Genomic DNA, 14,112 nt, shown 5'->3' on the forward strand with positions numbered 1-14,112 from the left:
TTGATCCATTTCCCGTTCAGCACTTCCTGGTGCTGACTCGTGTGCCTCCCACTTTCCCAAAGAATGATGAATTATGCAGAGACGTGATGTGACTGACAATTCCCACGTATCACTGATCAGTCCCCAGAAGGGGCACCAAATTACATTCCACATATCAAGTAATAATAATCTCCACGGCAGCTCCTTTGGGTGCCGTCCAGGGGTGAAAGGTGATGTAGGAAGTGGTTTTTCTTTCTTGTTTGTGTCGCTAATCCTCCTCATCCTGTCTTCCAGAGTCAAGTGGGCGGGAACAGACGAAAATACCAACCTCAAAATGTACGTCATACGCTAGGTTTAGGTTTGACTAAGATTGACAGTGTTCAGGTATATCTTATGAACTAGTTGAGAAAACTATATGCAATGTTTTGTTTACAATAACCTGTTTGGTTGTAGTGTGACCTAATATGGGGTGGTGTATACCTTTTGCTGAGGTGACCTTTTGTGTGACAACTGTAGGCATGGTGCCAGGATGTAATGTGGTAGGGAGAGATCACATTTCATGGACCTGTTGCTGTCCTGTCAGTCATTTGCAGTGTCATAACAACCATTTCAGTCAACTAATCAGACTACAATACAATAACCAGTCAGAACAAATGTCTAGGGGGTTTGGTCTAACACCCATATGTTATAATATCCTTGTCTCTGCATAATTTCATAATGTACGTCAGTGTTGTCACACACCCCTCCCACCTCCACCTGCCCTGATCATTGTTGTATTATGTCCCCTGTTACATCCTTCCACGGTGCCTGTTGTAACCCTTCAAAGTAGCTGTGTAAAGCTGCTTAGCATGTTTTGTCAATTAGCAATACATGTATTTCATTTGTATAGTGTACAATGTTTTATATAGCTGTAGGCAATCAGTACAAATATGCAGTAGAATCAGTTGTTCATCACTGAATTTTATTACCCTGCAACCCTCAATGTAACTAGCATTGTTTGTAAGTTTAATTCTAAGCTTGTTGCAGGTGGGATTATGTGTTGCATAGGATTATTATTAGTCAGCATTCTAACAAATATTTATTTCAATGTATTTATGGTTTGCACTAGACGTTCTTCAACTTGATCTAATTTTTCCCGCGCAGCTGCAAACTCAACGTCGTCGTACAGCAAGCGGCACAACGTGGAGAATGACGTGAAGGAGAACGCGTCTCCGATGAACAAGAAGTCTAGCAGCGGAGCGGTCGGCGGGAAGGAGTCGCCCAGTGTCACCAACAGGTCCATCTCCACGCCGGGGAGTAACCCCACCAACAGGAAAAAGTCTGCCACGCCTAAGGTAAGCCATCGTAACAGTCTGGATCCTCACGGTTACAGTACCTCTCCACTTTGTTACGTACCTGGTAAAATACTTCAGGAGAATTAAAGTAAGGAAATCTGAGAAATGTGAAATGGCACAACAGGAGCAAAGGTTAATAAACAATGAATTTTGAACTTTTAGCACATTGGTTAATAATAGAAGTACAGGGGATATTAGGAAAAAAAGTTCATTTTTCAAATGAAAAAATGTCATCACTAGGGCTAACCCATTGTGATAGCCTTTAACTAGTTAGTTGGGCAGCCCCGGCTGTACATGTAAGTTATGCTGCAAGGAAGGAAACCAATAGACAATATGCAGCAGTTACTGACCTGTACTGAAGAAAACCAAGACAGTACATGTATACTAAGGTTACTGACCTGGTCTCCACAGTAACAGTGTGGGAGAGCCTGCAATGATGTGGTGGTAATTTGGAAAAGATCTGTATTATCATCCTATAATGACAGATTTTGTTGGAAATTCTACCTTCCGATCTTCCGGTTTGCCCCACTTCTGGGTACACCTTCGCGTAATCCTGTCAGATGTTGCTATGATGGATCAAGACAATTTGACCACTAACCATGCATATGACTATGGATTATGCATGTGCATGGTTAGTCCGGCATCTTGTAACAATGCTTCAGGAACCAAAACCATGCAACCAGCAATTTGCCAGCCGGAAGTAGGACAGCCCCTGCGAAATGAAGGGCAAGAAGAACTGTCTGGATGAAGCGCTTGCGATATAAACTTTAAATGTTGTTGACTTTGAAACCCCCCTTAAAATTTACACAATTACAGAACTCACAATGTGTCTCTTAACTCTCTCTGTGTCGTGGGTTATCAGAGGTGGAGAAACTGAGGTTGTTTTGTCTGTCATCCCTGTCTTTTTGATTGCCTTTCTGTTCTTGTTTTTCCTGTAGCCAGGTATCCACCTGTTTTCAGCTTATGTCTGCTGCCAATTGGTTGCTACCTTGTTGGCAGGGTAGTGACCATTAGGAAGTAAACCAAAGCTGGAAAAGGCTGGATGTCAGGCTATGTTTTCAGTTTAACAGTCACTTGATAATATGTTTCACCTTTATACCCCCTCCCACCTGTGTTCCCCTGCTATCCCCCCTGTATCCCCCTGGAAGGCTGTGAGGAAGGTGTTGGGATGGAAGTTACCTGCAGAGTTGACAGACAAGCTGTCCAGTAGGGACTCTGAGAGAGTCAGAAACGTCAGTTTTGTATCTATGGCAATGATTTTGGGTGTTGGTCTTCCTTTTTTTGTTATTCCTGATTGTTTTTCAAGTTTTATGGTTTTTTTCTCAGTGTTTTATTTAATACAAACTGGTCACTCAAAATCTGGAAAGTCATTTTCTATGTATCAAATACATCTAGTTTGCAATCCTGGATTATGCCAAGATTTATTGTTGCTAAAGCATAGTTGATCACCCTCACTGTCGTGGTGTCAAGCTGACTGTAATATATTCCATGACCATTTCTTCAATTTTACAGATATTTGTCTTTCCATTCATTTGAGTGACCAGCCCACTTGATGTATCTGATGTATATTTCACATATAGGCATTTGATGTATAATTCACAAGGTAGAAACATCCTTGGTCCAGTTACTAACTTCTTCCTATGTTATCTACCTTGTTGCTGATGGTTGATTGATTCCATTCACAGCCCAACAGTGTGTTGCCACCCAGCATGACTAGGAGGAACACATACGTGTACGGAGAGAGAGGTGGGATTAACGCTGGCGACAGAGCGGGCTCTGGAACTCCAAACAAAGAAAGGTACGGCTACACTACACACAAACAAACAAACATGACAGCTGTCCTGTCTCAGTATAGAAGAGGTTGTCTGGTCAACCCTTTTCTTTAGTACTAACTTCCTCTGTCCTTAACTCTCCTAACACTAGTTGGACACCCTTGTTTCAACCACAGTTTTTGCATTGTTTTCCCATCATTAAGATCCCTTGGATGCTCAAAAACATCAGGAATGTATTCAGTCTCTGCAGATGTTCTATACTTCAGTATTTCCTCTGTAACTAAAGATTAGACCACAGAAACTTGATTTTAAGAATGCCATCTTGAGAATTCAAGCGGAAAAAGAAATGGATTAAACCCTTGTTTTGCAAAGCTCATTTTACAACATGTCCTCAAGCTTTGTCAGTATGATGCCAACAAATTGTCTCATTTTGAAATTGGTTTACAAAGGGCACATATAGCAGCTCCAAATTTGTGTGTAAGCATTGTCATATATCTCAAGTTAAGGAGATGTCCTTTTGGGGGAAACTGGCCCAAAACAGCAGGGATGAGTGGATGTCATCCATGAAATCAAGTTTGAGTGGACATAGATGAAAATAGCTTCCCTTTTTCGATCCAGCATCCAAGGGATGGTAGCATTTTAACTGTAGAGTTTTGTCACTTTGTAGTTTTTGTTTCCCGCTGGGTCTTCTCATTTAAGTGGTTCTGACATGCTGACCATGTCTCTTGCTCTCCATCTTTCCTCCTGCTTGCCTTGGTTCACCTCGCTGCTGCATTTTGTGTGTGGACTGACTGACGTACAGTATAAGTAGTGTGCCTCAGCCGGCTAAACCACGGGGGCATCAGAAGTCTGCCTCGACGTCAGGCCATCCTGCGGCTATGGGGCTACCGCCCATCGACGACGCACTGGCCGGACTGAGGCCTAGGTGAGGCCGGACTTAACCAGTTTTGCTCGAAACAAGCAGCTGAGTTATGCTTCGTTAACAAAGTGCCAAACGAACAAACAAACAAACGCAAGCATATCATCCCGCGCTGACATGCACAAGAGCTTGTGTGAAACGCAGTGTGTGATGCTACCATGTTCCAGTCTTGTACAAGGTCTTAAGTTGGTTGCTAACTGCCACATAGTGCGCACTTTTATGTTGAAACACCCCTCACAGTAGCACTCCAAGTAACGATCTAACATCTGCCGCTCTGTATGACCATCTTTTGCAATTTTCCTGCCCTTTTCAGGATGTCTTCCAGTGCCAGACCTGAAAGAAAATTTCATGACCTCACCTTATTTTTTTCAGCTCCCCTACCTACAAAAATTATTCTGGTTTGCAGAAATGATGTGTTAGTGAATTTTCCCCATTTTAGGAGAGTTCAAAGAGTCAAACAAATTGTATAGTCTTTGAAATGTGGCCCAGAATTTTTTCTTTTTGCATTGCAGATGTTTTCAGCCCAGATGTTCTGTGTTGCCAAAATTTTGTTGAACTGATGCCGTAAAGAGCAGTGCACTTTCCTAGCCTCACAATTCCAGACAGAATTCCATGTAAAAAAGCTCAAATGCTGAAATTTATATCCACAAATTTGGTCCAATTTGTAGCAAAATGACTGCTTTCTTTTCCAGTCCCTTGAAGAGTTCCCTGGCAGTCAGTTTTCTGTGTGTGTTGTTCCAGTCCATGTTGTGAAAGAGAGCTCAGCATCACTAATTCCCTTACTGACCTACTACTTCTGCCCATCCACCAGCACGGCTCCGGGGAAAAGGCCTCATCAGCTACCTTCTCCCACCATCCCGTCGTCACAAACACGCTTTCCCCGCGGCACCGTCAACCGCAGCACGTTCCACGGTGGGACCAGCATACGAGAGCGCCGCCACGCCACATACAATGGCCCGCCGGCCTCTCCTGGCGGTCCCATGGACACAAATAGCGTAACCGGTTCTCGTAGAAGTTCCACGTCCTTCTTCAGTAAGCTGTCCTCCAAGTTTAGCAGAAAGTAAGTGTAATGATCCTTGTTGGGTTCTGACGACGGACTCCTGCCTTCACTCATGTCACCTCACCTGCATTCCATGTTGTGCCATAGTGTTGTAAACATGTTGCTTATTATGAGCTTGTGCCTGAGAAGAAGTAATTAAGTTCGAAAAGACATGAAAAAATTTGAAGAGAAAGAAATCCATCCAAATTACCCAATGTTCAGTAGATTGCATGTGTTTGAGTCTCCTCTATTCTCTGTCGGTCTACAAAAAGTAACGTTGTTTCAAGGATGAAACAATTACAACCTTCAAATTGATATGTATCACTTTTTGCATGCATTCTTATACCAAGACTTCAGTTTCTCTTGCATTTCTGATTCACCTTAAATCTTCAGAAGAAAAGAAATTGAGCATGAGTATTTGCACTTAAATAAGTTAACTATGGAACTCCTTGTGCATGTATTTGTTTAACACTCCATATTATTAGACAGACACACCCTCACACTTGCATTTGCCATCATGTCGGTCCGCATGCTAAGAATGTAGCTCACTGACGAAATCAGTCCTTCTTTCCGTGAAAGGTCGGTTGCTGAAGAGACAGACAAAGACAAGCCGCGGTCACTGCGCTTCACGTGGAGCATGAAGACCACAAGTTCTATGGATCCCAACGAGATGATGAAGGAAATTCGCAAGGTCTTGGACGCCAACCAAGTGGATTATGAGCAGCGGGAGAAGTACCTCCTGTTCTGTGTCTACGGGGACGCAAGGGACGACAACCTGGTGCAGTGGGAGATGGAGGTCTGCAAGCTTCCACGGCTCTCGCTCAACGGTGTGCGCTTCAAGCGCATCTCTGGAACCTCCATCGGCTTCAAGAACATTGCTTCTAAAATAGCAAATGAACTGAAGTTGTAATGACGTTGCTAGTGTTGACCTTTACTGTGTAGACGCTTCCGACTTCAGTGTTGCCCTGTGTGCGGCAGGGAAAGGATGCTGACGCACACACCATCATGTCTCCTTGTTGTGACCTGTACCAAACAAAGCTGCCAGAAGGGAGACGTTAAGGTCAGCTAGGGAAGAAAACTGTTTAGTGCATGTAACAGGTGGAGGAAAAGGGTTAAAAAAACAAGGTGGGAAGAGAAGAGATAGGATAATTGCTGTGATGCGACCCAGTGTACAATGCTAGAGGAACAGGCGCTGGAGGTCGTAGTCATGAAAATTGGTGTTTTAAGTGTAATTTTCAGAGCATGTAGGAAAATATTTAATAGAAAAAACATAGTTTTGACCTCCGTAAATCAGGGCAGTAACAAATCATGCCAAGTAGAAGGCAGTCCCACTGTTGATTGTTAGAGTGTTAGGCTAAGATAAACTGTTGGTCGTGAGAAGCTACAGATTAAGACCATAGGAATCTTAGTTCCAACATACCAGATTGTAAATTGGTAAAAAATCTGTACATTTTCTATAAGCCACATAAGAACTGATGTGTCAGAGGATCTGCATATCTGACAATGTCTGCAATAGACGTTAGTATAACAAGCACAAATGTCGGGGTTGTTTCCCATTTGGCATGCGTGCAAGCTGTACCATATCCGTGCAACATGCCCTCTTCTCTACTTGCCAAAAGTAGGATGATTCTCGCTCCCATCCACACATGCTGTAAGGTATGCTTGTAAGGTCGCCATCGCCTGCATGTATATATGAGATATCTGGGAGCCCTGCAGAAGGGCAGTGCAACTAGGAAGGAACCGGCGTCATTACTTCTCCTGTTCTAACTGTCAGCACGCTCTGTAGTTACTAACAACCTCGTAGGGAGTATATGCCAGGCTTTGATTACGATGTAGATGTGGTTCCCGTTGTTTTTTTGCTAGCCACAATGCTGGAGCCATGCATTTTTATTGCCTTCAGATTCTTTACATGGCCTTAGAACCTTGTGTTTGTACTGTTTTTAATTCTATTTAGCTGTAGTTGGATTTTTGGAATTCAGTATACAAAACATGTTGCCTATTTCAAACTGCAAGAATTGGACTCGATTTATGTACAAAATCTATTTATGGGCAATAATAATGTATATTTGTAAAACAAGTGTCATAGACCAGTCTTGAATTGTGTAAATGTACATATTCCGATGTTAGCAGCCTGTGTTGCATCGCTCAGAATGTCGGAACCCTAGAATTCTGAAAGGCGGCGTTAAGCCATGCACACTGCAATCCAGGTAGTTATAACTGGCACGTGCACCCCTCTCCCTTACCTACTGTACATGTACAGACCATTTCATTTTTGGTTTTCTGGTAATCCAATTTTCTGACTCAAATAAAGGGTTCCCTTTGACCAAGTGGACCTGAGGAATGGTGTTGGTGTGTTTGACTGCAATCATTCGTTTGTTTGCAACATAAATGCTAGGAATGTCACCATTAGATCAGTCACACCTTCTGTCTGTAGGGCTTCCAATTTGCATCACTTCTAGGGTGAAGCATTTCCATGCTAAGGCCATACTGACTTATTTTTATGGATGACATCCTCTGAAGCCCCCCAAACTAGTGTGCATGGGTGAATGAGAAAAATTTGGCCAGAAAAAAAACTGCAAAACCAAAGGAATACAAAGCTGGTATTGTGGTAGTACATAGTGACTTTTACATGCTGGCCTGTTATGTTGTGGCTTTACTGAGTCTGCGCTGTACCGAGTTCTTGAGTTTCACGGAGCCTTGGTACCATTCTCTGTAGTTGCCGCCAGCTCCCTAGCTATGAAGGACAGCACCCAAACCAGAGCCTTGTCGGAGGTGATTTTTTTTTTTTGAGAACAGGTAAAAAGAAATGCGCGTGCGGATGTCATCCCTAAAATTAGATCAGTGTGGCCTAATTCAAAATTTGGCGGGTGTTAACCCTACCAGTACTGACACAGAATACCCACCCCAAGACCATGGTGTGAACAACCTGCCTGCACCTGTCCACAAGAGGTCAGGTGACCAGGACTTGTGCTGTTGCCATGGGAACAGGACATGGTTGGTATCACCACAGAGTTCTTGGAATGCTGTCACTCATACCAGTCCTGGATTTGGTGTTTACCCTGGCTGGATTTATTAACTGCTGTACATCAGCATGAAGTAAGGCCATAGCATCTTCAGAGAAGTATGTTCAGTATACTGCAACATCTGCAAGTGCTTGCTTGTGTCAAGTGCTGGCCTCCATTACTTCTAGTGACCGTGACATTGATGGTGACCATTTATACTATATAGGATGGTCTAACATCAGATCTACCACATTACAAATATAGTTGAAAGACACGAGAGTTAAATGACCTTTGTGCCTTTATTAGACATGAAGGCCACTTCCTGCAGAGGTCAAATGCATAATACCACTTTCTGAAGACACTTCAACCAAAATTTTATCTAGTAGTTTCTATCACCATGGATGCTTTAAATGTAAGTGAAATCAAACCAAATATACTCATCAGTACTGTATTCATTCCTATTGTAACTCTAGCCCATTCCAATGGTCAACTCCACAAAAACTCTGACAGCATTCTGTCTCAGACTCCTCACTGCAAATACTGGCTGCAAGTCACTGTAATCCACACTGCAAATACTGCCAGCAAGTCACTGGTTAAAGGTAGTACAGCTTCATTACTGGCTGTACTTTCTGTATATATTTCTTTAGTGTACAAATACCAGATAATCATGAGTATTTATCAACATTTAATGGAGCTTACCACATTTATTTCTAAATGCCCTTGAATACAACACTTTCTTACTAAAGGCAGTGTACATTGTATTTTCATATTTCAAAATTGCCACCTGTCACGTGTGGGTTGAACTGCAGAAATTCAGCTTGTTTGCTGACTTTTACAAAATCATTAGGTACAGTCATATACATACACATGTTCACAATACATGTATATACAAGTTCCATATAAAATATTGACAGACACGATTTTTAACTCTTTGATGCCCCTGTACATCTACCAGATTGTACATTTGTACGATAAACTCTTGGGAGATGGCCGCAGAACACAAGGTCTGTGATGTTTCCCTGTCATCGTAACCCTTTGACCCCCTGTGCATCCACTATGTAGTATGATGGAGTATTGGGGAGATAAGGGGAAAACATGACCTCCAGGCTCCGCACCACGGCAGGGCTGCCGTCAGCACACTGCACGACATGTTCCGTCCTGGACACCATCAGCCGTGTGGTCACCAGGCTGGACCACACTAGTCCCAGGGCTGGGATCACTTTCTGAGAACTGACAAGAACAGTTATAATACTTGGGTTTATTTATGTATTTCAATTCACAATTAAATCACCAAGTAAAGTTTTTGTTCCTGTGGTCAGTTTCAATAGGCATAAATTGGCTTGAAAAGTGGCCATAAAACCTGACTGAAAAATGGCTGCACATCCTACAGTGAGAGCTAGACAAAAGTGAATGAATCTCTTATCAAAGTGGAAATCAATGGATTGACTTCCACATGCTAATGACTAATGTATCAGACATTCTTATGATTATCAAAGTGGAAACTTAAAGTACATGCATCTAGAAATATGTAACATTAGAATATACAGAATGTACAAACAACCTTGAGATGTTGCCATTTCCTCTTCTCTTACCAACAACTGCCGACACCTTCAGAGTAGAGGGGACACTATAAGTTTCAGGTATACAGGATATACTTGTAGTTGTACATTATATTTACCAGTAGTTCACTTTAGCCACTATTTAAGTATGAATCTACAAAGTTGATATTACTATCTTCAGATGTCCTTGCCAAAGTGGGTTTCAGTCATATACATTATGGGTATTCTAACACATACTGTGGCAAAATCCATACTAGGCCAAATTCGTTTTAGTCTAGTGCATTCAACCTACCAAAAAGTTTTTCCTTTCACAGAGAAACATAAGCCAGGCTCCCTCCCCAGCAGCCTACTCACCTGGTTGATGCACACCACCGGCACATTGTACTTCTGGCTGACTTTCCTCAGCTGCGTGCCCAGGGACTGAAGGTCCTTCGCCCTCCGGGCTGTCTCCCGACTCTCATACTCACCACGAAACAGTGCTGTGATGGAATCTATCACAATCAGCTTTACAACTCCCCTCTCCAGTAGGAGTGGGAGTCTGGACTGGATACATTTGGACAGCTGGTCCTGTTCAACAGAGAAAGACTGGGTATATTACAAAAAACATGCACTGTGTAAGATGCAGCATGCTGAAATGTAATGGTTAAAATCTGGAACCATTTTGATAGACCCTGCTCACATTCAAAAGTTTTGTATTTGTTTCAAATAATCTTAGAGCTGTGACACCTTGTCTGCTGTGTGTTCAACAAATATCTGGTCAGAGAATCTGATTTTCTTGGTGACTTCTGCAGGGGCGAGGGCTCTTGTAGGGAACTGTTGAGCCATCTGGGCAAGCCTCTTGCTGGGGAAGGCATCCTCTGTACAGATGTACACTGCACCTTGAACATCAAACAGACACAATTGAAATATTAACTTACAGACCAAATCACAACAAGTGTATATATATCTAAATAGAATGAAGTAATAAAAGAATGAAGTTTTGGTGGTACACCTGGTAGGAATTTTCATACAGACTGTAAAATTCCTGCAATAATGTGGCAAATTGTCATAATCAATCATATTCTATGGTATTACTGTTTGAAGGAACCCAGGCTACTTACTGTTACACTGCCCAAACAATCTTTACCAACCTGCATTGAGTCCTCCCCATTTCTCTGGCAGTTGTACAGTCAGACACAGCTGCAGCCCAAACTGGGTCTTCCCTGCACTGCTCTCTCCTGAGATCTCCACCAGACCCTGGCAGGGGACACCACCTCGCAGGAACTCATCCAGAACAGGACAGCCCAGGCTCAGGAACTTCACCTTCAGCTCTGCTGGGCAGTCACCTAGCAACAACTGTAATGCTGGGGTTGGACAGAGGATAGTTGGTATAACTACTGCTGTGTATTTTAGACTCCCAATAGTCTGTAGTCTGCTACATGTACTACTAGTAAGTGTGTGTCCTGTACTCCTTTGTCTTACCTGTAGCAGCATGGATCCTGTGTCGGACAGCTTCAGACACCTCCCTCACCAGGTGTCCCACGTCCCTGGCCGACAGGTGAGTCAGACGCTCCAGGTCAGCTGGGGAGAACCTCAACACTTCCTCATACCTGTGCAGCTTGGCTGGAGAGACCAGTCATGTGACATTCATGAATGAATAAATACTAGTAGATAAATGATTTTCAAGCTCACCTTAAAACTCTAGTCAAAAACACCTCCTTCAAGTTGGTGAAGGAGTTGGTGAAGTCAAGACTCAAGGAGGTATACAATAATGTACCAACTTAACCAAGTGAAAGAAAATTATACTAAGTACTCTACTCTACATGGCACTACATAGCCTAAGGAGGCTAAATTTACAGCTAAGAGACTAGCCTGGTCCTATCAAGGAGCCTATTGAGGATATAGGATTCGGGAGCTATATATTTTTAAGGCTACAAGTAACGTTACAAGAAAAAAAAACACATACGTAACATGCTTATCTCCAACTTACCTTTCCTGGCAGCGGTCAGTATTCTTGGGTGCAGTACCAAGTCCTGGACATCTCCCATCCCTCATGGGCTTGCAGCTTCAGTTGACAGCCAGGAGGGCGTCTATTCATATAAATGTGACCTCCTTCGCGCCTCAGCAGCTCGCCTCGGCGCCATTTTGAATTTCCCTCTGCATTGATGACATGAGAAAGTGAATGGGCGTAATTTTGTAGACCTAACAAATGCATTTCACCAAAAATGATTCATCGATGTGTACCATTCTCAATATAAACTTAAATTCTTGAACTCTTTGTAGTTCTGTTCTATTTGGAATGATACGTTATTTTGTGATTTTACCATATTTTCTAGATCTCAAAATTGTTCTGTGGTGACCATTAATGACGTCATTTTCCAACATGGCAGACGACAGCTGAGAGAAGTGGTGTTTTTTCCCTTGGATTTTCCCTATAAATTTGTACTCTTTGCAAACTGAACCATGTCGTGCACCTTGAGCATAGAAGCAAACATCCAAAATGTATCTACTGTCCGAAAATTCTTGTTTCCAAACTTGCTTGAAGAACCGGTGACGAAAAGTCCAGGTTGGTAGAAACGGAAGGGGGTGGGGGGTGGTGAAGTGAGAAGCATCGATCTTTCCTTTCTTGATCATTCAATCGTGTTTATAGTGATCATTTTGAGGAACCAATGTATTTGAGAATAGCTTTATTTTCCATGATGATCATAATGTTTTGTCATCGAAATTCATTTAGATTTTGAGATCGATCATGAATTAATTGTCAACAAAAGTCATATTCTCTCATTCATCTGCATTCTACAGCAGACGATGGTTGGGAGGAAGAGGACTGGGGTTGGGGAGAGGAAGTAAGTGCATCTGACCAAGGTGGTTTATGTTCCTTGATTTGACTATCCACGCCCACAATGAAGTTTGGCCATTGATTTCAACCATCTTAGTGCCCCTTTTTCAAATGCAAGAAATACAGTCATACCAGCATGTCGGCAGAACTTACTGTGTGCAGTCGACGCGCGGTCAGGCTGGTACCTGGGTCGATACGGAATTGTATTCTATGTATAACAGCACCTCAATAGAACATCTCATATAAGGTCATACTTTTGCATATAAGGTTAACATCCCGTTTGTAGTTTCCAAATGTTATATCGGGAAATATGTCCTCTTTAACAAGAAAAATTCTGATGCAACGTTGACCAAATATCTAATGAAAACCACGAAAAATCAGGGTTTTGCACAGGCGCAGTACATTCTGCCAACGTGTCAGTTATACCGATATACATTTAACTGTTTATCTTCCTTCTCAGTTTACTGAGGAGACTCAGCAGCAGAAGAGGAAGAAGGAAGAGGAGGCCAACTCGTGGCTGGAAGATTGTTGCATCTCTCTGTCTCCCACCAATGACCTTCTGGCCCTGGCATTTGAAGATAGGGCTGTGTTCTTGTCACGTATGTATGGCTATTCCCATGCTGCGGGGAAGGTCTTGCAGCAGAGTACTTGTAGTTATTAATGACTGATCATGTTTTGTTCCAAAAAGGAATTGTTCAGTTATTTGTATAATCAGTTTATTTATTAAACGTCATGTACAAGAAATAGGCATCATACATATGTGATGGACCAAGCTTGGGAGCCAAAATGTATTTACTACTTAAATGCATTAACAGGCTAGTTAAATTTTCAAACAATGAATTTAAGAAGAATTGAGTAAAAGATGCATTTTTTCTACAGATAAATGGGATTCTGACAAACTGAAGTACCAGATGAGTTGGAAAGGACCTGTCAATCTGGAGGAAGGGTATGTTACAAATAATTAGTATGAATGATTAAACAATGGCCAACTTGTTATGTAAATTGGCATGCTGCAAATATGCATGCTGCAATATCTAGTAGCTATTGTCTATTGGATGTAAAAGACATACAACTCACAATAAGAGTAATGGTCCCTTTTAAATACTAGGTTTTTGATTGCAAGGGACTAGAACCTAAAGACAAAAACTTACCATCCTGTTTTTCTTTTCAAGGGAGTGTGTCACCAGTATCATGTGCATTCCACTTGCATCATTGAAAAGGTAGGTGGAGAAAATTACTCACTCATTTTTTAACAATTTTCTCATGATACAAATCAAACAAGTGAATTCAGAAAAGGAAGATACTTGCCTAAGTAGAGTGGGTGTATGCAAGGAGGTTCAGCTCCTTGGTCTATGTTACAGATTGTTACTATCAATACTCAAATTATTATATTATTGGATATTATCTGATTTACACATTTAAATTTGGTGGAATGCAAGGGTTAGATATTTAGAGTGGTTTGATCCCCAATTTCATGCATAGTTAAACGTGTATTGCTACTTCACAAATCTTCCATGTGTAAGGGGGAGGAGGACTCATATTTTCTATTATTCCACTAAGAATATGTATTGCTTATTGCAGGAGCTCTACAGGAGGCCCAGACTGGACATGTGTTGTGATGGGGTTCACTTCAGGCTATATCAGGATGTATACAGAGGTGGGTTGGGACACAGATAGTTAGGAGACATTT

At 42.1% G+C, this 14,112-nt stretch overlaps 2 protein-coding genes across 3 annotated transcripts in view; one reads left to right on the forward strand and one right to left on the reverse strand.

Moving 5' to 3' along the window:
• Positions 1-7,380, forward strand: part of LOC109470245 (serine/threonine-protein kinase MARK1-like) — a 32,922-nt gene extending 25,542 nt beyond the window's left edge. The window contains 6 exon segments of the mRNA XM_019769107.1: positions 274-315; positions 1,123-1,313; positions 2,999-3,111; positions 3,888-4,010; positions 4,816-5,064; positions 5,623-7,380. Of these exon segments, the coding sequence (XP_019624666.1) occupies positions 274-315; positions 1,123-1,313; positions 2,999-3,111; positions 3,888-4,010; positions 4,816-5,064; positions 5,623-5,953 (1,049 nt within the window). The 3' untranslated portion in view covers positions 5,954-7,380.
• On the reverse strand, positions 6,318-11,872 carry LOC109470261 (DNA repair protein XRCC3-like). 2 transcript variants are annotated; one of them, XM_019769130.1, is made up of 7 exons: positions 11,574-11,870; positions 11,066-11,206; positions 10,735-10,947; positions 10,331-10,482; positions 9,959-10,171; positions 9,607-9,653; positions 6,318-9,275 (listed from the first exon to the last, which is right to left on the reverse strand). In XM_019769130.1, the coding sequence occupies exons 1-7, from the start codon at positions 11,629-11,631 to the stop codon at positions 9,068-9,070; spliced, it is 1,032 nt and encodes a 343-aa protein (XP_019624689.1). In that variant the 5' UTR covers positions 11,632-11,870; the 3' UTR covers positions 6,318-9,067. The 2 variants fall into 2 exon arrangements, with proteins under 2 accessions (XP_019624689.1, XP_019624690.1); XM_019769131.1 differs by lacking the exon at positions 9,607-9,653 and having other exon boundaries at positions 9,074-9,275; positions 11,574-11,872.
• Positions 11,873-14,112: the final 2,240 nt, after the last annotated feature.

Source organism: Branchiostoma belcheri, unplaced genomic scaffold, assembly GCF_001625305.1.
Source record: "Branchiostoma belcheri isolate BF01 breed outbred unplaced genomic scaffold, Haploidv18h27 scaffold22, whole genome shotgun sequence".
NCBI classification, from domain to species: Eukaryota; Metazoa; Chordata; class Leptocardii; order Amphioxiformes; family Branchiostomatidae; genus Branchiostoma; species Branchiostoma belcheri.